The 26,692-nt window shown below is 42.1% G+C and overlaps 1 protein-coding gene and 1 long non-coding RNA gene across 3 annotated transcripts in view; one reads left to right on the forward strand and one right to left on the reverse strand.

The window, feature by feature from the left end:
* Positions 1-5,776, forward strand: part of SECISBP2L (SECIS binding protein 2 like) — a 65,621-nt gene extending 59,845 nt beyond the window's left edge. For both annotated transcript variants that reach the window (XM_019832463.3, XM_003987157.6), the window contains one exon: positions 1,433-5,776. In XM_019832463.3, coding sequence (XP_019688022.1) covers positions 1,433-2,118 — 686 coding nt within the window. In that variant the 3' untranslated portion in view covers positions 2,119-5,776. The remainder of the gene's footprint in view (positions 1-1,432) is intronic.
* On the reverse strand, positions 5,664-8,901 carry LOC123385949. Its single transcript, XR_006599254.1, has 2 exons — positions 8,813-8,901; positions 5,664-6,450 (listed from the first exon to the last, which is right to left on the reverse strand). It is a non-coding gene; the product is annotated as an uncharacterized LOC123385949 (long non-coding RNA).
* Between the last annotated feature and the right edge of the window lie 17,791 nt (positions 8,902-26,692).

The following is a 26,692-nucleotide window of genomic DNA, read 5'->3' on the forward strand; positions in this document are numbered from 1 at the left end:
AGGGAAATGCAAATTGAAACTACAACAAGATACATATATATACACCACCTGACAACTGTTAAAATGGCTATTATCAGAAAGACAAAAAATATCAGATAAGGATGTAGAGAAAAGAGAATCCTTGTACAGTGTGAGAATGTAAATTCATGCAGCCACTACAGAAAATAGTATGGAGGTACCTTAAAAAAGTAAAAATAGAAATATCATATGATTTTTAGTCCATATTCTGCATATATACCCAAGGAAATGAAATCATTATCCCAAAGAGATATCTATACTCCCTTCTTCATTTCATCACTATTCACAGTAGCTAAGAACCTGAGTGCCCCTCAGTGGATGAATGGATAAAGAAGATGGAGTGTGTGTCTTGTTACGTGTATGTGGGTGCCAGAGTCATAGGGAGTGGGTGAAGTGCGTGAAGGGTGTCAAAAGGTACAGACTAACTGTTGTAAAATAGATAAGTCCTGGGATATAACCTACAACATGGAGACATAATTGATAATACTGGATTGCGTATTTGAAAATTGTTATAAAGTAGATCTAAAAATCCTCATCCCAAGAAAAAAGCGTTTTTTTGGTAACTATGTGGTAACAGATGTTGACTTGTTAAGGCAGTCATTTTCCAATATGTATAAATACCAAACCATTATGTTGTACAACTAAAATTAATATAATATGTCCATTATACCTAAATAATAAAAAATGAAAGAAAAATAAACAGGAAAAAAAGGGGTAGAAGAGCTGTCTTTTGTCTCCTCATTCTTTGTATGTTTTTTTCCTTTAAATTGACTTCCTGTCATTAAAAATAACTTAGGTTATTACCACTGTATTATGTAATAACATTTCTTTTTTTAGCTACCAAATTCACTTGGTAAGCCCAGCTACATAAATTCTAAAACAAATTTTCACAATTGTTAAAAATACATGGATGGCTTCTTTGCTTATCAATGGAAACATAAGTCCCATTGCAGGTTAAGACAACTCTCCCATCACTTGGTGTGGGAGCATGACACAAACATGCCAAATTAGAACTATTTCTGCTGGATATCTTGGCTCTGCTATCTGTGACTTGAGGATCATTGGGCCCAGTACACCTCTGGGCCAAAAAAGAAAAAAGAATAAAACGGCAATTCACTGATTTTCATGAAGATACGGATCTTATATCTAAACACCAGTGAGCTACTGTTGGTATAAGATCTTGTGCATCTGAGGCATTAATACACTTACTTTTGCCTCCTTGTTTCTTTATCTTAAGTGTACATTTTTGAGAATTGTTTTCCTTTTATAACATTTAAACCAGTACTAGAATAAACTAAGATTTTAGTTTTTCCAACCAGTTGGTGAGCCAACAAATTTTGTTCTTCCCTCTTTTAAGAGTTGCATGATTCTGAAACCGTGTTCTGGTTTTTAAAAATCTGTTTGGTATCTGCAGAAACAAATTGGAGAAACATGGTGGAAACGTCAGATGGACTAGAAACATCAGAAAATGAGAGAGAGGTTTCCTCTAAGCATAGCACATCCGAAAAACCCAGTAAACTTCAGTTTGACACAGCCCCTGTGGGTAAGCAGCCGTCATCACTGGCTGCAGGTGGTACTACCTCAGCTACAAACCCTGGGAAACCAACAGTGAGCGATAAAGAGGAAGCGAAGCCAGATGACCTGGAGTGGGCCTCCCAGCAGAGTACAGAGACCGGTTCTTTGGATGGCAGTTGCCGAGATCTTTTGAATTCCTCCATCACCAGCACCACCAGCACCCTTGTACCTGGCATGCTCGAAGAAGAAGATGATGAAGAGGAGGAGGAGGAGGAGGATTATACTCATGAACCCATATCTGTAGAAGTACAGCTCAATAGTAGAATTGAGTCTTGGGTCTCTGAGACCCAGAGAACAATGGAGACTCTTCAGCTTGGAAAAACCCTTAATGGTTCTGAGGAAGACAATGCAGAGCAAAGTGGAGAAGAGGAGGCAGAGGCGCCTGAAGTGCCAGAACCAGGGATAGATGGTGAGGCCTGGACTACTGACCACCAGGCAGGTCAGGAGCAGCAGAAGAAGCCCAGCAGCTGCAGCTCACGGAACAACGAGCCCTCTGATCTTAATTATACGCCCCCAAGTCTATAACTCAGGAAATGTCATCTGTCTGTCTCCAACTATGTAAGGGTTGCAGCCATTATCTTTTATGCTTCATCTCAACATTTTGCACTGTCCGGTATTTAATATATGTATTTAATTTCTGACAAATATTTTTGTAGCTGTCTTTTACTTGTTTTATTATAATCTGTAGCTTAGCTTTTAATTAGCATCTAAGTGTCTTTCTAAGAGCTGTGTGGAAATTCAGAATTGTTAGAGCTTATTTTGTTATGGAAAATAATGATTAAAAATAGAAGACAACTAGGTTTTAAAAAAGAAAGTAAATTTGAAATGCCTCTTTAGAGTCATTTTGAAAGTTAAAGATCCAGATTCTAAGGCTAAGAGCAGTTACCAGTGTTTGCTTCAGGACTGCCTCCTTCACTCTAATTTGATCAGAAGTTGTTTGGGCTTCTTTAAAAAAGAATCGGAGGTAGATTTGGAAAATTGAAAAAAAAAAAAAAAAAGCGGAGGGTAACTAAGTTCACAAATGTTTTGTGTTAAAAATTGATGTAACTTTTCTTTGGTCCACAGATGCTTATTTCAGAAGCCATTGATCATTGTGATTAAAGTTGCAGTGGGCTGAAACAGACCCTCCAATACTTAGGTTAGCAAAGGAACCACCACGATACATTGGAGCTGGCCTTACTTGTGGGAAGTGATAGATGTTGTCTTTAATAGTGAAAAGTCACCCACGATAGGACCTTCTAGGTTCTGTCTCCTATTTACTTCTTACTTACCTCAGGAATGCTCTTGTACATACTCGTATTTACATCAAGTTAGGCAGATTGTGGCAGATGAATAACTGTAACCGATTCTATGACTGTAGCACTTACGTGTAAACTATTACAAAACAAAGTCTTATATTGGTGTGTTCTCTTGCATGCTTCTGATTTGGGACCCTCTAGATTTGCTATCTGGATTTGATTAGGTATCCAAACTTGTCCTGAGTGAAAAATCATTTCACCTTAAAAAAAAAAAAATACATATTTTGTCCCTAGCCCTGAGCACCTGCCATGTAACACCCACCATAGTTACTGATAGGAGGTCAGGGAAAGGAACTTCACACAACTTATAACATATATCCTGATAATCAAGGCTTGGAAAAGCAAGTATTGAAGAAGAGAGAAAGTTGTTCTAATTGTGCTGAAACTATAAGATAATTTAGAGGACACAGATCTAGGCAGGTATTAATTCTTGATCACTCTTACTTATCTCTGCCCTTCTCAAGGAATGTGTATATCTGCTTGGGAGAATTTAAACATACTGAGCTAAATGTTTTATTTGCTGGTCAGTCACCTGGTAGTGACCTCTACAAGTTTATGTAATGTTGGGAGAATTATAGATTACCTATTTTTCTCTCTTCCCTCCAACCTCTTCCCCCATCCCTAGCTTCCAGCTGACCACACACACACACACACACACACACACACACACACACGGGCACACAGGCGCCAGCAAGAACTCCCACAAGCAGTTACAGAACTGAGGAGGGAGGGGTATTTTCCCTGCTCTGATTTCATGGGGTAGGGCTTTGCCTCACAGAGGCAGGAGAGAAGAATTGGGCAGGTTTTCTACTGAACTCATTGAGACTACTGCACTAGTTTTGATGTTTTATAATGCTGGCATTAATGCTAGAGAGATCAGATTCTTGGGTGATTATTTAGTATCTGTGCATTGTGAAAGTTTAGGAGCATTGCTGTATAGAAAATGCCAGTGTGTCAACTTTATTAGTGTGCTAAAAGGGGACGTTATTGTACTGCCCTGTCTAAACTGTTCTCCAGTGTAGACTTCTTAGGCACAAAGTATTTAGCACTTAAAGGAACACAGCATGTAAGGAATGAAGCCTCTGAAATAGTAATCATGGATATAGATGTGGCAGATCTTACTGTGTCTTCACATTTGGGAAGTGTTAGTTGGTTTAAAGAAATGATAGAGATTTTGAACTACTGACAATCTTAAAAGTGAATTTAAAAACTTTTCATACTTTTTATGGTGTAAATTTCCTTTGCTCGGTGTCAGTGATTCAGATGACTCTTGATCTTGAGGTATTGGCTTTTCAAAGGTTTCTTACATTTTATATCTCTTCTGAATGAGAACTGTCGTTTTACATTTTTGACATTTGTATCAAAAGAGAAGTTGAGGAAATCTCCAGAACACCAGTAACTTTTAAGTTTACTACAGACTTCAGAAGTGTTCAATTCTGTGTTCGATAAATGCTCTTGCACGTGCAGGATCTTCTGCCGGCAAACCCAAGGGACCACAGCCTTTTTTATACAAGACAGGTCACCTCTAGAGGACTACCCAAAATTTATTAAAGGAGATGCTACTGTGTCGATAGTATGCTTAAATAAGTATTAATAATGTCTTTATAATTTGTTTCCTTTAGATAAATTCTGGAATTTGTGTATCCTATACAGGAGGAGGTGTGAAAATAGGAAAGTGGGGTTTTTTGTTTTTCGCTTTTTTGTTCAGAACTGGGAGTGGGTGCCTCTTCGGAGACCTAATGATAAGAGTAGGGGTTCATTATCACAAGAAATGAAAACCATAGTGATTTTTTTTCTTAGTGTGTAGAGGTTGTTTTATGGCAATAATTAATATTAGATTTCTATTTCAGTACATAAGTATATGAATTATAATATGAATTGCACTCCCAGAACTAGATTTCTGCTTCAGTAGGATTGTTTGCTGTGAAGATTACTTCTCAAAAGACAAATGTTCACACTAGCTTAATTTTGGTTTAAATATGTTTGTAAATGATGTAATATATTTCTTTTGACTAAACATGGGAAAAATAATGTGTGTTATACATTGAAAAGTTTTTAAAGGCTTTGATTGGAGGTCATTTTTGCAGAGAGGGTATTTTATATGCTTCCAGTACTTGGAAAAGAATTAGTCAAAAGGAATTCACATAGTTTAAGTATTGAAAAATTAATATTCAAATAATGTACTTGTCTGATTTCTTAATAAGCTGGGGGAGGTGGGTGGGGTGGGTATCGTAATGTACAAATGAGTAGTGAACTCTACATTCATTTTTCAACTCTTCAACATAAAACTGTTAAATCTTAACACATTGTTACTTTAATATATGTATAAAGAAGTATTACTGTTTGTAAAGCTGCTGTTTGCTTTAAAAAAACAACAAACCTGTCATTTAAGTATTTCCTGTACGTTGTGCCAACAGGTTAGAACATTAACTTATTCCATTTAAAAACGTAATCATTTTTTGCTTTAAAATTTTTTCTGTGACATAATTTATTTAAAGACATCTTCCTCTTCCTTTGCCCCTTCCAGCCTTTATAAACATCAAAGAATCAGCCAAACGGTTTACCTAAGCTGAAATCTGAATCTTAATTAATGATAAAAATTTAAACTTTGTTGGCACAACACACCTTAAAAGTATTTGTGTTATTTTGTAATTTAATTTCTAAATATACCACATGAGTTTATAATTTAATGTCTTAATTGTAATGCTCTAATAAAAAAAAAAGCAAAATTAGTGAATTGTAACATGAAAAGATTTTCATCTTGTTCTTTTGTTGTTTGAAGGATAATTGTTATATCACATTTTAGGGGTAATAACAGCTTTTTTGCACTATGTAAATACTAGTTGAGATTCTTCTGTAACTAATAAAATGATTATTGAAATGTAGTCTATCATTTCAGAATAAGTACTTAAGGAATTCATGACTTGCCCAACATATGGGATAGAGAAAAAAAGACTCCTAGCATTGCTTAGTGCCCTCATGGGTTTGCCAGAGGAGGTTGTAAAATCTGCAGGAGGAAGTTACTAGTAAAAATTTCCATTTGGGGGTTGGTGTAGGCTGTGGCACGGGCCAAGGCATCTGTGGAGACCATCCTGGTGTCAGGAGAAATCCTACAGATTTCTTCTCCTTTTTATGCAAATTACTCTGTGCCAGGCACTGTTCTAAGCCATTTCCCAGTATTAACTCATTTAATCTTCACTACAGCCTTATGAGGAAACGCTATTTTTCACTTTTTAAATGATGAAACCGTCAGGGAGATGATGAGTAACTTGTCCGAGGTCCCACAGCTGGTAAACGGCAGAACTGGGATTCAGACTCCTTCCACGTTGAAGGCCATGCTTTTTTACTCACTATGCCCTGTTGTTCCTTAGCACAAAATGCTCACAGTTGCAAACGAGTGTTTTTCTCACCTTTGTCAGGCGTCTTCTGGAATTTGAAATATACCAGGACTGATTTTCTTAGAGACTAGATTTATTGAGTCTCACCTGATCACTTAATGAGAGTGGTCCCTTGTCACCATGTCACCATGAAATGTATGGAATCCGAAGAGTAGACTCACCTGTTAGAAAATAGGATCACTAATTTTCATAATGAAATGGATTTTTGCTGATCACAAAGAGAAAGGAGGGAAACCTCATCATTTGTATCAGAATATTTCCTTTTTTGGACCACCATTTGTATGATTCCCAATTGTTCTTTTCCTAACAGCGATCAGTTTTTCTTTAACTGAACAGAAGAGGGTGTGCACAGCACCTGAAAAGTCAAAGTCTACCCAGTAAAACGAATAATTGTTTAAAATGGGGAGAGACGGGAGAGAAGTATCTGGAACAGTAGTCCTTGCCATGAAAAGTGCTTAGTTCTAAGGCTAAACTCAGAACTCTAGAATCCTACATTTCATTTTAGAAAGAGAACATGATCCAGACATTTAGCTCTTGGGATCAGCTGTTAGGTCTTTTGACATTTCTAAATTATCTTGGCAATTCAATATTTTAGTTTAACGTGGGTTCTTTTGATGTCACATGTATGAACTAAGGCATGTGGCTAATTGCATAATCATTATAAGTGGCAGCCTCATGGAATGTAGGGCCAAAGCATGCTCTGCTTTCACAGCGTAGGGTTTGGAAAGATGGGAGATGTTTCAGTTCTGGAGCAAGTCTCAGTCCCTGTATTTCTCCTCACTCCACTCCCCATTACACTGAGTAACTAGTTGGCAACCCAATGGCAGACAGAGAGACATTCACTCTTGCAAAAATGGATTGGATAACTGTGGCTACAAGTCAACTAATTGTCTGGATCCAAGGTTTCAGTCTGGAAGCAGGGTTGGAGCAAGGAAGATACTGCATTGCATGAAATTTGGAGCTCCTACCTGAGCCTCGTGTTCTTTATGTTAGTACTGAGGAACCAAAGACAGGGTGGAATTGTATGTTGGTGAGCTATGGGGTGGAGCCTGGAGTGGTATAGGTTGTTTGGGCTTTTTTGGGTTTTTTTGAGGAATGAGTGCTTCCTTCTCTTGGAGGTGTCAAAGCTTGGCCATGGCCTTGAATTACCCAGAGGGAACAGGTAATAACGACAGCCTTACAGTGGGACTATGATTTCAGGCGGTGTTAATTGCACCCTTACTTACTCTGGGAACAGAGATGGGAAGAAAAGTGGTACCTGCTTAGGCATGTACAGATTCCCTAGGTTATCTTTGCTTGTCTTTCTTCTCTGTTTACCTCGGTTGGAGCACTTGCATTGCGTTGCAAACAATCAGTTTGAGTATAGGATAATGAATTGATACTTAAGCAGTTTTGTTACCTCTGGTTAAATATAAATGAGTGAAAAGTTTGAAAATATTTGGCTTATCAATTACAGGAGAAATGTCAGAAGTCATCATCCCTGTCTTTGTTGTTCCTTGCTTTCTCTTTTCTAGAACCAGTGTTGTAAGGCAGATGGTGAGCTTCTGACAAATGTACCTTCATAGTGAAGCCTCAGGGGAGTCAGGGACTACCCTATCCAAAATTGTAACCTCTTCATCACTTTCTTCCTCAAACCCACTTTTTTTTTTCCATTTACATTTGCTGCATTTCAACATCCTATAGATTTTATTCATCTTGTCTCTCTCCCCTACTACGCTCTGTGTGGGCAGGGTCTTTGGCTTATTGTCCTGCTTTATTCTCTGCCTAGTACAATGCCTGGCACAAAACAGGCACTCAGTAAATCTCTGTTGAATGAATAAATGAAGGCTGAAGTAAGTAAATCAGCATTGGCAATGCAGTCATATTCTGAAGCATTTACACTCCTACATACTGACTTCTGACTACTCCTATTTTTTTTTTTTTTACATTGGTTTAGAGTTTGGGGTTGGAGGAAAAAATAACCCAAATCCCAAATAGAAGAGCCTCACCCTAGAATAGCGGGCTCCCTCGAGTTACTCTGTATTTCATGTCCCTATATTGCTTATAGCTGAAAACGTAAATTTAATGACTACAGTTTGCATATAAGACATTTCTATGAGATTAGCCAGGAAGGGGGCAAAAATGCACCTGCAACTTCCAGTGTATCTATAATGTTTTATTTTTAAGCTCAGTGATCAGTATATGAGAATGTGGTATATCATTCTTTATACTCTTATATGCTTGAAATACAGGAATAACCAAAAGGGACAGGCCGACTAAAATGCAACCATTTTCTGTTCTGTAAATGACTTCCAAACTTGGCACCAAATCTCACTTTGGTATCTTAACAAAGAACGTTAGTTGTAGAAATGCAACTAGAAGTCAGTCTTAAACCTGTATCTTGATTGATGTAGCAAAGAGTTAAGATTTGTTAAATAACTGGTAGCTGCAAATTTTATCTTCTTTCCATGAACTAGAAACTGTCTCCCTTCATCCTTCACCTGGCTTAACCCTTCCCCCAGTAATAAGAAGTATGTCTCGCACCTGTGCCTCCCCCATCTGCTCTCTAGTTGGAGCAAGGTGCTTTAATCTTCATAGGAAGATTGAAGATTGTGTTGGCAACCCACTTATCTGGTTTCCTTAGCAACCAGAACACAGTGTTTAAAGTGATAGCATCCCTTGCTCAGAATAGAAATTGAGTAAGCCTGATCATGATGCCCTGGTCTGCTTTGTGTCTTCAAAGACTTCTTCATCTGGCTATTCATGGTAGCCAACCTTTAAAGGGGTAACTACCTGGGACATAATCAGTATATATATATATATATATATATATATATATATAGCTGACTTCACCTTGCCAGTTACAGTGACCCTTATCTCTAACCTGGAAATATTGAGCAACCTGTCCCTTTTAATCCAAGAATTTAAGACATTTTTTCATGTCTTTATAACTTCTGCAGCAATTTTGGAATGTTGCCACCAATTTCCATGAAATCTGAACAGGAATCAAGACGATAAAGTTGCCTAGGCATTTAAGAAAAGCACAAAGAAAAAAGAAAGGAACTTTTAAAGAAAATTGCTATTAAGGAACTATGCTAGGGATCTATTGCTGTGTCTGCTTAGTATGTCCCTTCGTTAGGGAATGGCTCCACACACACCCTGTTCCACCCTCACCAGGGATATAATCTCTTATTGCAACAGTAGCTGACAGTTAACTAATGCTGAGACCATTGACTGTGCTGGGGATCTTAAAATAGTTAATCTACGCTAAGCAAATGGGTCTCTTCCTTGGGATTTTGGATTTGGGATTAAGAGTGGCTCAATGGTTTTGGGTGCTTGGATTTTAAGATTGGAATCTACAATTTGCCACTGGTGGCCATGAAAAAGCAAAGTCTGGGTCAGTGTTGAATGAGTTTCCTTGCTGTTAGACATTTTAGAAACTCCAATATCCTAATGCATTTTGACTCTCCATGAGGGAAAAGATTTATTATATATCAGGCAACATTTCCCCAAAGTGTTGTACCATGGAACATGGAGTTCTCCAAAACGTGGCCCCACAGTACTTTCTCTGCAAAAATGATGAACATCCTGAGGATCTAGTTTTTTATGTAACATGCATCAAAATCTGTTGCTTAGACTGTGAAGTTTCCATGAGATTGGAAAACACAAGGGATGTCTGGACTGCTCTAACTTAGAGGTTCTCAACCCCGGGTGATTTTCTCCCCAGGGAACATTAGGCAGTGTCTGGAAACACTTTTGTTTGTCACAACTGGAGAGAGTGATCCTGGCATCTAGTAGGTCAAGACCACAGATGCTGGTGAGCATCTTATGATGCACAGGGCAGCACCCCACAGCAACCCCACAGCAAAGAATTATGTGGCCAAAAATGTCAATAATGCAGAGATTGAGAAATTGTACTAACTCGATGTCAGGATGCTGGATTAGTCCTGTATAGGTTCAGGGCCCCAAATCAGTGGGCATGTACTCACTGCATTCAAATGTTTTTGACCTCTGTTTCTGGCACCTGTTTAGACATTCTCTAATGTTCCAGAGTAGACTTAGCCAGACTCATCCAGATCTTCTGGATAAAACAGGCCTTCCCCACCCCTCTCACTTCCTGGGGAAGAGGATAAGGAGACTTCACCCACAGCTTCTGATCACATGCCAGTGCCTCCTCCCACATATCCCACTTATGTTCTCCCATCACATGAGGAGGCTATGTGAGGAGCAAAAGGGCAGGGAGGTACCTCTGGCAAGGGCTGCTGAGTGACTGTTCCAAGAAAAGCATGAGTCAAGTGCTAACAGAAGTCCTGCAGAATAGGCTGGTCTGGTCCTGACCGCATGATTGACTCAGGCAAGACTGGCAAAGATGATGTTTTATACAACACTGAGAAGTGGGATCCAGCTCCCTGCCCTGGTGAGCCATATCTCCGAGGCAGACACTTTGAAGCCTCTGCCTCTTACTCCAGCCGCTTCTCAGGGAACAGCTGCCCAGAACCATGGCCCTCGGGAGGATCACTGGACACGGGCTTGAAAATGCCCAAGTAGCCTTTATGTTCTTTGGAGGGAGAATGGAGCACGAAGTCCCTACCTACAAAGGATTCCCTCTCTTCTTAAAGACATCATCAAATCCTTGTTTGCCTGAGGAGCGAGAGGTTCCCCAGGTGTGGGACTTAATTTTATTATTTATTTTTTTTTTTTAATTTTTTTTTCAACGTTTATTTATTTTTGGGACAGAGAGAGACAGAGCATGAACGGGGGAGGGGCAGAGAGAGAGAGGGAGACACAGAATCGGAAACAGGCTCCAGGCTCTGAGCCATCATCAGCCCAGAGCCCGACACGGGGCTCGAACTCCCGGACCGCGAGATCGTGACCTGGCTGAAGTCGGATGCTTAACCAACTGCGCCACCCAGGCGCCCCGGGACTTAATTTTAAAAACCAATGTCAGTCCCAGGTAACCTGGGGAGAGTTGGTCACCATATTGTTCAAACACCTAGGGTGACTTGCTAAGTCATGAAATGGGGACCTTTATTATATGTTAATTGAATTAATTGATCATTGCTGATTATGTGCCCATTGAGTTTGATACCATGGTAGAGGTGGAAGGAGTTTATGCTGTTCCAATTCACACATGGTTGTGTGCTGAGAACCTATAAACTGTTTGCTTGGGACTCAGAACGTTTTCCCAAAGGAACCATGTTAAGTGCTGATAATACTTCCACACTAAACCCCAGAGCCCTTAAATATCACTCATGTGGGATTTGAAATGATAGAAACATCTCCACAACTCTGTTGCAAACATAGTGTTTCAGCTACATGGGTTGGACACCGCTGTTGTGACCTCCCCTTATTTCTAGGAGAAAGTGTATATAACTCAGCATGATAGGTGTATGGTCACAATTTCCTGGCCCCTCCTACTAACACATAGAGATGAACATATACGTGTGTGTGTGAGAACACACACGCGTGTTCAAGCATGATCTGTTTCTTACCCATAGTCCTACCCCAGAGGGACAGTGGGAGACTCAAGGTCTCCTTGATGTCAAGCAAGCGGCACTTTCCCCTGCTGCAGTGTTCATTGGTCAGGATAGATAGACACCTTCCTGTGTATGGCCTCTAGATGCTGATGACAGGGATGAGGAAACACAGCAGATTCCTCCGTCTGTCAAAAAGACGGACACAGGCCTGGCAGCATGTGGGGAAGGACAACATGAGCCAAATCCAAGGCAGAGTTTCTAGGACATAGGATTTTTGGTACAGAGAGAACCAAAGAGATGATTCAGTTCAATCCTCTCCTTTATAGAGGGGAAAACAGACCCAGGGAGGTGAAGACACTTGCCCCAGGTCGCTTAGACTTTTGGATTGGAGACTTCCCGATCCCCAGGCTCTTGCCTCTCCATCTTGTGCCCCAGAAACTAGAAAATCCTCTGGAGTTCTCCCCCACCCCAATTCTAATTTTTTTTTTCAACGTTTATTTATTTTTGGGACAGAGAGAGACAGAGCATGAATGGGGGAGGGGCAGAGAGAGAGGGAGACACAGAATCGGAAACAGGCTCCAGGCTCTGAGCCATCAGCCCAGAGCCTGACGCGGGGCTCAAACTCCCGGACCGCGAGATCGTGACCTGGCTGAAGTCGGACGCTTAACCGACTGTGCCACCCAGGCGCCCCACCCAATTCTAATTTTTGAAAACCAGATTCTGTAAGGAAAGCTTTGTTATCTGGCCAAGAAAGCTGGGCTCGCTGCATTGGAGTCACGGATTGCCAAACTCTGCTACCCCCTGACACACAGATGCTGCGGCTTCCCCTGCACCTGGAATCTTCCTGTAACCCAGCAGAAGACAGCAACAGGGCAGCACCACCAACCACCAGCAACTCCTGTGGTCTTCTCCATATTTACCTCCACTGGTTGGAGAAGGGCCATCTTCTCATCTCTGTAACTGTTCTTAACCAGAGCCATGAGACCACTCCCTGTTGGGTGTGTTACAGTGAAAGAAAGGGAAATAACAAACTCTTTGCTGAGAGATTTCATTCTGGTGCATTTAGATTTATTATGCTAAGCATTTAAACCTCTTTTCTAACCTGGAAATGCCAATTATCTCTGACAAGGCCATGCTATTTTTTACAAGGTCCTCAGGCTTCCAGAGTGAGCAGATGTGCCCTGGGTATGCAACTATGATATACAAATGTATTGCATGTTCAGGGTTGTGCACACCTCCCTGTGGGGGAGGTAGGGCAGCTATGCCTAGACCCATTTGATGGATGAAGAAACTGAAAATAAATTTGTAATTTTATGCACATACTGGCCCTTTATGTGTGCATGTAAATAATGTATATGTGTACCTGTATAAACGCGTGTGTACGTAAAATAAGTGAGAGGTAGCTTCTATTTACTTAAGGATGTGTATTTTCCACGTCTGCAAGTGGAGTTGTCTTCCATAAGGATCAATAATGCTCATGTGGTTGGGGGGAGGGCAGTGTATCTTACAGTTGAGCACATGCTCTTCCACATCAGGCAGATGGAGGGCAGAACTGGCCCTGATCACATGCATGTTACATTACCTTTCTGAGCTTCAGATTTCTCATCTGACAAATGAGCATAATAACTCCTAACACGTAGGTGAGGTGGTGCCTGTTACCTGTTTAGTACATAACCCATGTGTTCAGTAAACAGTGGCTGCTTCCTCTGTGCCGGCTGTGCACCAGATGCTATGCTAGGTAAAAGACAAAAGAGGTGAGTGAGGCAAGGTGTTGGCCCTTCACATGCTTATGAGTTAAACTAGCAGGAGACCTAAGCAAACAAATTACAGTACCTCAGAATGGGTGGGAAGCAATTTATGTAGAGGCTAAGAGCATCGGGATTCAGATGTTCTGGGCTTCAAATCCCATCTTGAAAGAGTCACTTAACTTGCCCTGAGCTTCCTCATGTATACAACAGGAACACAGAATTGTGAGGATTAAGTGAACTAATGTGCAGTACTTGCAACAGCGCCTGGCACGTGACAGGCACTCAGTAAAGAGTGATTTTAGTAATTCTAATATTGAATTCTGCGTGTGAACAAATGCCACAGTAGGAATGTGGAGCAGGCGCCCAGGCGGCTCGGGGAGGGGGCGAGCGTTCCACGGACACAAGGACCACAATGGCGCCCCTCCTTTGGGTTTACCGTGTGCCAGGCCCACTTGTTGGCATCTCACTCGTCACGAAATGCTCACGGTCTCCCTGTGAGGCTGGTATCACTCCCTTTTCACGGGAAGAAACCAAGCCTTAGAGAACTTCTCCCAAGGCAGAGGCTTTGGCAACTTCCTTCTCATTCTCCTCTTACCATTCTGGCTCCCCAGAGTGTCACTAGGACTGGGACACCAGGGATGCTGGGCGTCATTCACTCCCTGCTCTTCAGCCTGCTGAAGCACACACGGAGCCCTGCTATGTCTGAGCCACTGAGCTAGGCCTGAGCAACAGGAGCAAGATGACAGCCCCAGCCCCCCAGAGCATCCATCACTATGGGGAGACAGACCACCAAGCCTCAGTGCGTACCCCCTGATTCACTGACAGTTGTTTAAAATATGTATTTTTTAATATGTATTTATTTTTGAGAGAGAGAGACAGAGAGACAGAGAGACTGAGCATGAGCGGGGGAGAAGCAGAGAGAGAGGGAAACACAGAATCTGAAGCAGACTCCAGGCTCTGAGCTGTCAGCACAGAGCCTGACGCGGGGCTCAAACCATGAACCGTGAGATCATGACCTGAGCGGATGCTCAGGATGCTTAACTGACTGAGCCACCCAGGCGCCCCTCACTGCCACTGTGATAGTAAAACGAAGGGGGCATACGGACTGGCCCCAACCTAGTTTGGGAGGATTTGGGGCTTCATTGCTGCCTGTTCTTGCCTCCCCAACATTTAAGTTTCGCAGGGAGGTTGGAGGGAAGGGATGGAGAGACCAGGAGCAGAGGAGGAAGTAATTAATTGGGCACGTGATTGAAGGAAAAGGGATGACAGTTCCTTTTCAGCCTGGCAATCACAGGGCAGTCCCGTCGTGGGGCGCTGGTGGCCCATGTACTTCTCACACCCAGGTGGCCAAGTGGGTGTTGAATTGACAAAATGCCACATAGAATAGAGCTTCTGCTGCTGTCATCATCCCTGTTGTTGACATTATCCTTTGCATCGTTTCTAGGGCACCTTCTAGCTTACTCAGCACTTGTCCATCCACCATTTCATTTTATTTCATAGTAGATTACCATGTTTATATGCCATTTGGTGTGTGTGGCAGAGGGAGGCTGGGAATTGCTCTTCTCTACTGCTGCTCCTGACTCTACCTCACTTTTCTACCTTCTGAGGTGAACTGGGTAGTTATTATTAGCCTTGTTTTACAGGTAAGGAAACTGTATGAGCATACAGATATGAGCGCTTCAGTCACTTGCCGAAGGTTGCACAGCTCATATGGGGCCAAGCCAGGAGTTTGGTTTGTAGGGTTCTCAAACTAGCTAAGGTGGCCATGAGACCACATGTCGATCCCTTGTCAGAACCTGTGCAGGGTCTGCCCTGAACCAAAAAGCCTTTCGCTCTACATTCTATACCAGGTAAAAGTAGCCTCTAGGCCTGAGGGAATAGTTCTCATTAGCAGATCTGGATTTTCTCCTTTCCTATGTTTTGGGGACACCCCACCCACCCCGACTTTGGCTCCTGTTGTGAACTGAATTGTGTTCCCTCAAAATTCCTAAGTTGAAGCCCTAACTCCCAACGTGACTGTATTTGGAGATGGAGCCTTTAAGGAGGTAAGAAAAATTTAAGGAGGACGTAAGGGTGGGACTCTATTCGAACAAGACTGGCATCCTTAGGAGGAGGAGAAGACACCAGGACGTTTTCTTTCTCTACACATACACAAGAGAAAGGCTGTGTGAGGACAGCTAAGAAGGCAGCCATCTGCAAGCCAGGAAGATAGGTCTCACCAGAAACCAACACTGACAGCACCTTGATCTTGGACTTGCAGCCTCCAGAACAATGAGAAAATAAAAGTCTATTATTTAGCTAAATAGCCAAAGCAATCTTGAAAGAAAACCAAGGCTGGAGGCATCACAATCCCAGACTTCAAGCTGTATTACAAAGCTGTAATCATCAAGACAGTATGGTACTGGCACAAGAACAGACAGACCAATGGAACAGAATAGAAAACCCAGAAATGGATCCACACACGTATGGCCAACTAATCTTTGACAAAGCAGGAAAGACTATTCAGTGGAATAAAGACAGTCTCTTCAGCAAATGGCGCTGGGAAAACTGGAGAGCGACATGCAGAAGAATGAACCTGGACCACTTTCTCACACCATACACAAAAATAAACTCAAAATGGATGAAAGACCTCAATGTAAGACAGGAAGCCATCAAAATCCTCGAGGAGAAAGCAGGCAAAAACCTCTTTGACCTCAGCCATAGCAACTTCTTACTCAATACATCTCTGGAGGCAAGGGAAACAAAAGCAAAAATGAACTATTGGGACCTCATCAAAATTAAAAGCTTCTGCACAGTGAAGGAAACAATCAGCAAAACTAAAAGGCAACTGACGGAATGGGAGAAGATGTTTGCAAACCACATATCAGATAAAGGGCTAGTATCCAAAATCTATAAAGAACTTATCAAACTTGCCACCCAAAAAACAAATAATCCAGTGAAGAAATGAGCAAAAGACATGAATAGACACTTCTCCAAAGAAGACATCCAGATGGCTAACAGACACATGAAAAAATGCTCAACATCACTCATCATCAGGGAAATACAAATCAACACCACGATGTGATACCACCTCACACCTGTCAGAATGGCTAACATTAACACCTCAGGCAACGACAGATGTTGGCAAGGATGCAGAGAAAGGGGATCTCTTTTGCACTGCTGGTGGGAAAGCAAACTGGTGCAGTCACTCTGGAAAACAGTTTGGAGGTTCCTCAAAAAACTAAAAATAGAACTACCCTATGACCCAGCAATTGCAGTACTAGGTATTTACCTAAGGGATACAGGTGTGCTGTTTCGAAGGGGCACATGCATCCCAGTGTTTATAGCAGCACTGTCAACAATAGCCAAAGTATGGAAAGAGCCCAAATGTCCATTGATGGATGAATGGATGAAGAAGATGTGGTGTATCTATACAATGGAGCATTACTCAGCGATCAAAAAGAATGAAATCTTGCCATTTGCAACTATGTGGATGGAACTGGAAGGTATTAGGCTAAGTGAAATTAGAGAAAGACAAATATATGACTTTACTCATATGAGGAATTTAAGATGAAAAAACAGATGAACATAAGGGAAGGGAAGCAAAAATTATATAAAAACGGGGGTGGGGGGGACACAACATAAGAGACTCTTAAATATGGAGAACAGAGGGTTACTGGAGGGGTTGTGGGAGGGGGGAATGGGCTAAATGGGTAAGGGACACTAAGGAATCTACTCCTGAAATCATTGTTGCACTAGATGCTAACTAACTTGGATGTAAATTAAAAATAAATAAATTAATTTAAAAAATAAATCATATAAGAAAAAAGTCTATTGTTTAGGCCAGTCTGTGGTATTTTATTATGGCTGTCCGAGTAGATGATACAGCTCTCATGACCTACATCTCTGTTGTCCGTGTCTTCCTTCAGGCTTCCAGTCTGGGGATTTACCCAACCATTTCTCTCTAGCATTCTCCCCATTGCTTCCTAAACGCTTTCTCTCTTCTTTCTCAGCCTCTCAGCTCAAATCCTTCATGCTCAAGTTAGCTTGACTAACTTAGGTACCCTCATTGCTTTTCTCTGGCCCATTAGATACTGTCATTATAAGATAATAGGTCTCTTCTTCTCTGATTCTCTTACAGTTGCCCATGAGTTATTCAATGGTGATGGAACCAAGTGTACAGGTGTACAAACCTGGTTTGGCATCTCTGCTCTATCATCTTCTAGCATGGGCCTTGATCAAGTCACAGGACTGTGGGAGAGTAAATGAGCACTGCTATTGTAGTTTTTGGTGGTGGTGAAGGTGTTGTTTAAGCAAGCTGCTAGGAGGAGTGCCCTCACTGAGGTGCACATTGACATCAGGCCATCATTGAAGAGTATTATGAAAAGGAACCCTATTATCAAATTCACTCCTCTCTCTCTCTCTCTCTCTCTCTCTTTTTTTTTTTTAGAGAGAGAGGGTGTGTGTGTGTGAGTGGGAGAGAGGGGCAAAGGGAGAGAGAGAGAATCTTAAGTAGGCTTTATGCCCATCATGGAGCCCAGTATGGGGCTTGATCCCACAAACCACAAGACCATGGCCTGAGCCATAATCAAGAGTTGGGGGCTCAACTGACTGAGCCAGCCAGGCGCCCCCTCTCTCTACTCTTAAAGAGCCTTGTTGTTGTTCATAAAAGTACAGTGTTTACTTATGCAAACTTAAAAAGAATTTTTAAGATTTTTTTTAGGGGTGCCTGGGTGGGTCAGTCAGCTAAGAGTCCAACTTTGGCTTGGGTCATGATCTCATGGCTTCTGAATTTGAGCCCCACGTCAGGCTCTCTGCTGTCAGCATGGAGCCTGCTTTGGATCCTCTGTCTTCCTTTCCCTCTCTCTGCCGCCCTCTGGTGAGCATACCTGCGCTGTCTCTCTCTCTCTCCCTCTCCCTCTCTCTCTCTCAAAAGTAAATAAACATTTTTTTTTTAAGATTTCTTTTTTTAGTAATAAATGTGTGTTCTGAGTCCGGAGCACACACTCCACACTCTTAGCACTAACCAACAGGGAGAAGGGCTATTTTTGCAAACTTCCAAAAGAAATTTCTAAAGAAATAGCTTGTGATTTTGAGAAACAGGTTTGTTTCCATCAGTGGACACCATGAATTATGAAAATGATCATGTTTCCCTCTTTGTCTGGATTGCTTGGGAGCTCATAATTAAATTGGCAGCCAACTTCCAACAAATTTACTTGCTTTTGTATCAAATCCTTTATATACTGTTACCACTGCTGTCACCTTAATTTCCTTACTTGTTATCTTCACTTGGTTCTTAAGTGTATTTATTTCACAAGTTAATGGATGAATACATTCTTGTTGTAAGGATGAAAAGAAATCAGAATTATACAGAGCAAAACTTGAAAGTATTCATTTATTACTTATGGTGTAGTTCTCTCTTTATCTGGGCAGGCAGCCTCAAATCTGTTTGGAACAATATTAGGAATAACTAAGTTTTAAAAACAAATGAATAAAAAAACTTCATTTGAAAACTGCCTACTATGCTAGATGCATTCACATATGCTTTCTCCCTTCAATCTTAATAGCAACTGTACTAAAGCAGATTATCATACGTGCATTTTACAGAGAAGACAATTGAATAGGGTTAAGTTAACTGTGCAGAGTCATAGATAGTAGTGGCAAAGTTTAGGAATGAAACTGAGGTCTGGGATTCAGAGTTTGTGTGTTAGCTCCTTTGTCTTTTTAGCTATCTCACCTCTCTATAGCAAGAAGGATTACAAAATTTATGTACAACTGGGGTGTGTGGCTAGGCAGGGTGGGGGTGGGGCATTTGTGAGTGGCTCTTGGTTATAGGTACTCCTCACTCTGCTTCAAGCCACTGTAAGTATTTCGGTCATTCAGCCAAGAGCAGTTTTTCCCCTGTAAGTGCCAACAGAGACCTTGTCCAACATGGCTGATTCTGTACCAGCTCTAGGAGAAGACGCAGCAGAGGTCAGGCGCAAGAAAGAGTGCCTTTAACCTTCAGCAGTTGACCTTCCCCTGCTGGTCACTGGCCAGAATACAACGTGGCCTTTCTCTCTTGGGAAGAGGCAGCAGCAACATCTGTACTGCCCATAGCTGCCTAGGGTCTGGTGGAAAGAAATCCACTCACCTCCAATCTGTGTCCCGCTCCCAAACAAAAGCAAATTCTTATTGCATGTACCATGTTTGCCTGGGTCCCCTTAGGGCTGTGAATTCCAGTAATTTGTGCTGGCTTCCCCCCTCCTGTTGGCCCTAGTGGGAGGACACAGCTATCGACATAAACACTGACCGCTGTCCCAGCTAGCAGGCAAGCGCATTTCTATTTTCATCTGAATTCCCAGCATCTTGGGGAATGAACTTGGCCATTCCTATCGACCAGACCCCTGAGGAGGGAGGAGAGCCTGCAGGCTCTTTCTGTAACCTTCCTTTGACTTGGACTTAGGAGACAAAGGTGAACTTGAGTGCTGCAGGGACACAGCTTCCCTTTATGCTGCCACCAAGCCCTGGGGCTGCCTCCTCTCCAGCACTGAGGCCCTTTTGTGCTGGCGGGGCACCCACAGCCTGACTGCCCACTCTGTTAAAGCGCAGTTTCAGCGCCCTCTCCCCCTCCCCCGTGAGTCGCTGTGCCTGGAGAAGGGCTTTTGAGTTTCGCGAATGCACACTGGCCCTTTTCTTCTCCCAGCGCCTGCAGCTTTGATGCTGCGCGCCTGGCAGACTGGCCCTCCGCTGTCTTTTCCAGGGAGGCCGTGCGAAAGCGCAGACACGGCGCTCTTGCGGCCGCCGGGCTTCCCGGGAGAGGCGCGCAGCCCCGGGCAGCAGTTTGGGCTCCGCTCCTAGGGAGCGCTGGGACGGCCTGGGAGGAGCCCATGCCTCCGTGCCAGAGTTCATCCGGGAAACCGATCATCCAGCTCACGTCTCCGACCTTGAAAACTGGCATCTTCTTTGACCCAGCAATGCTACTTATAAGAACTCATTATGTATTCAAGGACACGAAAAATTGTTCATTCTAATCTTACTATAAAAAATTCCAAACATGCAACAAAGTTCAAAGTGTGGGATCCTCATATACACATTATCTAGAGTCAGCAATTAACATTTTGTATGGAAGGATTTAGATACAAGAGTTATCACTGCCCTATAGTGTGTGTGTGTGTGTGTGTGTCTGTGTGTGTCTGTGTGTCTGTGTCTGTGTGTCTGCGCCTGTGTGGGTAGAAACCTAAATGCCCCCACCCTCTGTTGAATTATGACACATTTGCACAATGCCACCACATAGCAATTAAAATAACATGGTACATGTAGTGACGTAGAAAAATGTTGGTTTTTTATTTAATGGAATAAAAGGTAGAAAACTATAGATGCAATATCATGTTACTTTTGTTTGGAAAAAAGTTTGCATAGGGAAAAAAAAGACACTGAGATTATATGTTAAAATGTTAGCACGAGTGTGTCTAAATTTGGTTATGAGTGAATTTGATTTTCATCCCTGGCTTGTTTTTGTTTCTTTCAATGAAGTACATCTATATACAGTGGGGGAAAAAGGAATTTAAAACATGCATGGTCAGCTCAAAGAGGCCAATAGGACTCCCTGGGATCATTCCAGCATCCTTTATCCTGACAAAAGTCCTGGGGCTGTCCCAGCTCCCTTGCAAACATTGCTGCATAACCTACCCCAGCCAGTTAGAGCTCCACCAGCTCTCACAGGTTCCCAAATATGAGTACCAGGCCCTCCTTTCCTTTTCTGTTCCCGCTCTCCTACAGCAAACTGGATTCCTCCCTCTCTCATCACTTACTCTTAGGCCAGGGAGGTGCTGTAGTCACTAAAGAGTAAGGGTCCTATCATGATGTTAACTCCCCCACCTCCAGGAAGTAAAAATGGGATGAAATTCCTCTTCTTGAAGAGAAGGCCAGGGTTTAACCCAGAGGCCCATGCTGCCCAAGGGCCCCACGTTCTTTCTCTGTGAGATGCCTGGCACCAGTTAGACTCCCAGGGGAGGCACTGCTTTAGTGTGGCATTTTTAGGACCTTCAGGAACCTTTAGGACCAGCTGGATAATATTGTCATCACCATGCAAGCGGTGGCACTGTTTACTACAATAATAAGAGCTCACTCTATACACACATTTTTAGTTCCCAAAGTAATCCCACACACTCTCTTACCGTGGTTCCCAGAGCAGTGTCAAAAATCATTTGGAGGGAGGTCTGGGTGGCTCAGTTGGTTAAGTGTCTGACTCTTGATTTCAGCTCATGCCATGATCTTGTGGTTCGTGAGATCAAGCCCTGCATCGGGCTCTGCTGACAGTGCAGAGCTTACTTGGGATTCTCTCCCTCTCCTTCTCTCTCTACCCCCTCCTCCACTTGTGCTCTCTCTCTCTCTGTCTCTCCCAAAACAATAAATAAACTTAAAAAAATCACTTCTCGGGGCGCCTGGGTGGCGCAGTCGGTTAAGCGTCCGACTTCAGCCAGGTCACGATCTCGCGGTCCATGAGTTCGAGCCCCGCGTCAGGCTTTGGGCTGATGGCTCAGAGCCTGGAGCCTGTTTCCGATTCTGTGTCTCCCTCTCTCTCTGCCCCTCCCCCGTTCATGCTCTGTCTCTCTCTGTCCCAAAAATAAATAAACGTTGAAAAAAAAAATCATTTGGAGATGGACATATGACTACCATCTTTTACTTTGTCACATAAAACCACTTAAAAAACTATTTCCGAACAAAAAAAAATACTATACCACGTGCACAAAATAGGAAGGACAATCTCAAAAATTTTAAAATATAACAGTATTTACATTTAGGTCTAAAATCTTATTGTACAGCTCACTTCTCCTGTTAGATGCTGTAAAAATTATTACTATTTCTATTTAAACTGGCAAAAACTTTTTCACAGACAAGCCCTGGTTTGGGAACCAAAATTTAGGAACCCCCATCTCTCCACTGGTTTTGATACTTATAATTTTCCACTTGCAAGTGAGGAAACTAGGTTTCAGAGCCCATCAGCTGAGTGGTTGAATTAGGATTCAAGTTCACGTCTGTCTGTTCCAGAACCAATGGTTTCCCCTTGTTGCAGATTGCATCTGCATGACCAGGTTGCCCTTGCAGGTTCTCCAGGAAAAGATAGACAGAGAAAAGGCCTGATTTGCTTTTCAAAGTCTTGGCTAGCCTTGGGTCACTAGAGTAAACCCCAGTAGATCAAATTTTAATCTTTGATCCAAAAATCATGGAACTCATCAGATGGTATTAGCCATTCAGAGCAGTTCCACCCTAATTTAATTATGCTCTTTACCAGCAAAGCTATATTTGCAGTTGGTACCAAGGGGAAGAGCACATATTAGAATTCTAATCTACTCATTTACATCTACTGACTAATGCCAGAAGTTCCTTCAGTTTGATTGCCTCCACTGATGTGTTTGGAAAAATCATTAAACACTGGGGAATAAGGTAAAAAGGTAGACAGTATATCCTTTCAATGTTAGACTGAAGCATTTGTTTAACAAGCTCAACCAAGAATTATTTAATTATCTGGAAGAAGATAGCCATGTCTCTGACTTTGCTTTTTACTATTAATCAAGGGCTCAGATTCTGAAGTTCCATGTTAACTTGTAGACCCTGTCTGGAACAGAGGCAAATAATTTTTGTCCAGTAGAAAAGGTAACCCCAAAGGTTCTCGTTTTATCACCCTGTCGAACATGAACCAATTTTGTCTGTAATTTGGCATACTTACTTCATCATACCTTTCCTGGTAGACTGTAAACCAGGTAAACCCCTGCTAATCCATATTTGAACCAAAGTCACCATCCTGCTGGTTTGGTCCCTCTTTCACGAGCTGAATAAAATCTATTAAAGGCAGTCACCACCAACAGCACTTTAAAATGTTATCAATCATTTGCCCCAGGGTGAATGAAGAATCTGGGAACAGATTTTGAGAAGTTGAAAGATGTAGCACTTAGGATCTGAGAAAGACGAGGAAGAGAGTGCATGGGGGAGAGAAATTAGCCGAACTTCTCAGGACAGTTGTATCAGAATACTGTCATTTTTTCACATAGTTCCTTTGTCCTTGAGCAGTGGCCAGTAGCATGACTTGCTAGAAATAGGATTTTCATTTATTTATTTTTTATTTATTTTGGGAGAGTTAGAGAGCAAGCGGGGGAGGGGCAGAGAGTAAGGAAGACAGAAACCTAAGCAGGCTCTGTGCTTTCAGTGCAGAGCCAGATGCGGGCTAGAAGTCACAAACCACAAGATCATGACCTGAGTGGAAATCAAGAGTTGGATGCTTAACCGAATGAGCTACCCAGGCACCCCTAGAAATAGGATTTTCAAGGAATAATGACTGGGGAAGAGGTTGAAAAGCTAGTAGGACTGCCCATGGTGAAGGATTAGAATTTTATTCTGTAAATCATGGGAGTCATTAAGGGTTTTAATTCAGGAACTGATATCAACATACCTAAAAAAATTTTTTTAATGTTTATTTTTGAGAGAGAGGGAGAGAGCATGAAAGGGAGATGGCAGACAGAGAGACAGACAGAGGATCTGAAGCGGGCTCTGTGCTGACAGCAGAGAGCCCAATGAGGGGCTCAAACCCACAAACCATTAAGATCATGACCTGAGCTGAAGTTGGACGCTCAACTGACTGAGCCACCCAGGTGCTCCTGATCATACTTTTAAATGAGAAAGAAAGATAATTCTGACAAGAGTGTATGGGTTGTGTGAAGGGAAAGTCTCAGAGATAACCAGGGTTTGACTTCTTTGGGAACATATATGAATGGAAAATTGAGTATAACATCAAAAGGCAATTCAAAGATAGGATGGACAGATTTGATGAGTGATCAGATATGGGGCAAGAAGGGGGAGGAGTCTGAGATGACAGCTGGATGGACAAAAGGATGGTGATCAAGGTAGAAGCCTGTGTTTTTGACCCGCTGAGTTTGAAAATTGTCTGAAATTTGAATCTGGAACTTATGAGCTTAGACTAGAAAGAAAATTTGAGGCTTAGTATTGGTTATGAATAGGAGCCATGGACATGTGTATGATGGTTGAAGAAAAGCATATCATCGGAAACTTCTTTACTACTTCATTAGCTAAGCAGTGATAGTATGGTTCAGCCTTCTCTTCAATTACAGTAGGTTAGTGCCATGGAGAGAACCCCTGCCAATGAGCAGTAAACAGTCCATAGCTTTTCAGAGCCATGAGCAGTCCACGGCTTGATACCTTGGCAAAGAATATGCATTTCCATCCCCAGTTTACTTTGTAGAAATGAAGGCTCAGATTGACAAAGCAGATGTATGTTTCTTAAATGTATGTTTCAGGAGTGGAAGATTAGACTGGAAACACCTCCTACAGTTAATCCTGAAGTTCTTTGTTTTGTTTATTTATTTTTGAGAGAGAGAGAGAGAGAGAGAGAGAGAGAGAGAGAGAGATGGGGGAGGAGCAGAGAGAGGAAGAGAGAGAATCCCAAGCAGGCTCCTAGCTGCGCAGAGCCCAACTCGGGGCTTGAACTCATGAACTGTGAGATCATGACCTGAGCTGAAATCAAAAGTCAGACACTTAAACGACTGAGCCACCCAGGCGCCCCCAAGTTTGCAGTTCTGACAAGCACAAATGAAGATATCATTTATTTGGGGGACTGGAATTAGATGAGGAAAACTTTTTTTTTTCATTTATTTATTTACTTATTTATTTTGGTAGCTGTTGCTTTTTTAATTTCAGGGTGCAAAATGCTTCTTTCCCCCAGACTCTTTATACAAGGTGTCTGTCTTAGTATTATTGGCTGTATTGCTGCCATGAAAAATTACCATAAACTTTCCTGCTTAAACAATGCAAATTTATTGTTCTAACTTCCCTTAAGTAATTCTGTCCTTTAGCCACCAAAGCTCACATCTGTCCCACATGCAAAATACTTTCACCTCCATCCAGGTTCCCCAAAGTCTCAACCTTGTATATAGCACCAACTCAAAGTCCAAAATCTGATCAGCTCACAAGTCCCAAGTTTTATCATGTAAATCATTGAAATCAGTTATGGGTGAAGCTCTGGTAATGATCCATTATGGGGCATGATTTCTTTCCATTCGTAGACCTGTAAAACTAAATTATCTGGTCTCAAAATATAATGGTGGGACAGACTTAGGATAACAGTTGTAGGCACTCCAGTTCAAAGAGGGAGAAGCTTGGGGCACCTGGGTGGCTCTGTCGGTTAAGCGTCCGACTTCATCTCAGGTCATGATCTCATGGTCCATGAGTTTGAGCCCCGCATTGGGCTCTGTGCTGACAGCTCGGAGCCTGAAGCCCACTTTGGATTCTGTGTCTCCCTCTATCTCTGCCCCTCCCCCACTCTCACTCTGTCTTTGCCTCTCTGAAAAATAAATAAAGATTTTTAAAAAATCTTTAAAAAAAAAAAAGAGAGAAGCTTGAAAGAAAAAAAGAGTTATTGGTCTTAAGCAATTTCTAGATCCAGTTGAGAAAATTCCATTCGGTGTCAAGGTGTGGCAGTAATCCTTTGTGGCTGTGGTTCTGTCCCCTGAGCTCGTGGCTGTCTTCTGTATCAGCCTTCCTTTTTCACAAAGGCTAGCATGTATTTGTGGCCGAGCAGTTTTATCAGCCCATTTTCTGCATATAGAATTTTGTCGGTTTGACAGGGGTTTTGTCTATTTCAGTTCGAGGCCGCGGTGTTCTGTTGGTATGACATTCTCAAGGAACCTGTGGGTCTCCCGTGTGCGTTATGGGGATTTACTCCATTAGACAAGAGGCTTATTCATAGACCTTTCCAAGATCATCTCATCTCTATTTTTGGCTTCTGTTGATATGGCTGAGAGAACACACCTTAAGCTCTCTAGTTTGATTGGAGGTATTATGAGTGTGACTTTATACTCTGACCTTTTGATCTCTCTGAGATGTCACGCTTTTGGCATTTTTCTATACAGCACACATTTCTGACTGAATTTTTTAAGTTTTAGCATTTTTTGCCATCCAGATAGTCTGAGGGTTTTCCAAACCTACCAAATCCTGGGGATTTTTTGTTTAACATTTTTTCCTTCAATTTATTACTTTCCTCTCTGATTTTACTAACAGCAGCAAGAAGAAACTAGGCCTCACTTTTAACACTTGGCTTACAAATCCCTTCTGCTAAGTGTTCAGTTTTATTTTTTTACAATTCTGCTTTTCATACAACTGCAGGGCACAATTCCACTAAGTTTTCTGTCACAGTTTAACAAGGATTCTCTTTCCTCCAGCTTCCA

This window comes from Felis catus, chromosome B3 (assembly GCF_018350175.1).
Source record: "Felis catus isolate Fca126 chromosome B3, F.catus_Fca126_mat1.0, whole genome shotgun sequence".
Taxonomy (NCBI): Eukaryota; Metazoa; Chordata; class Mammalia; order Carnivora; family Felidae; genus Felis; species Felis catus.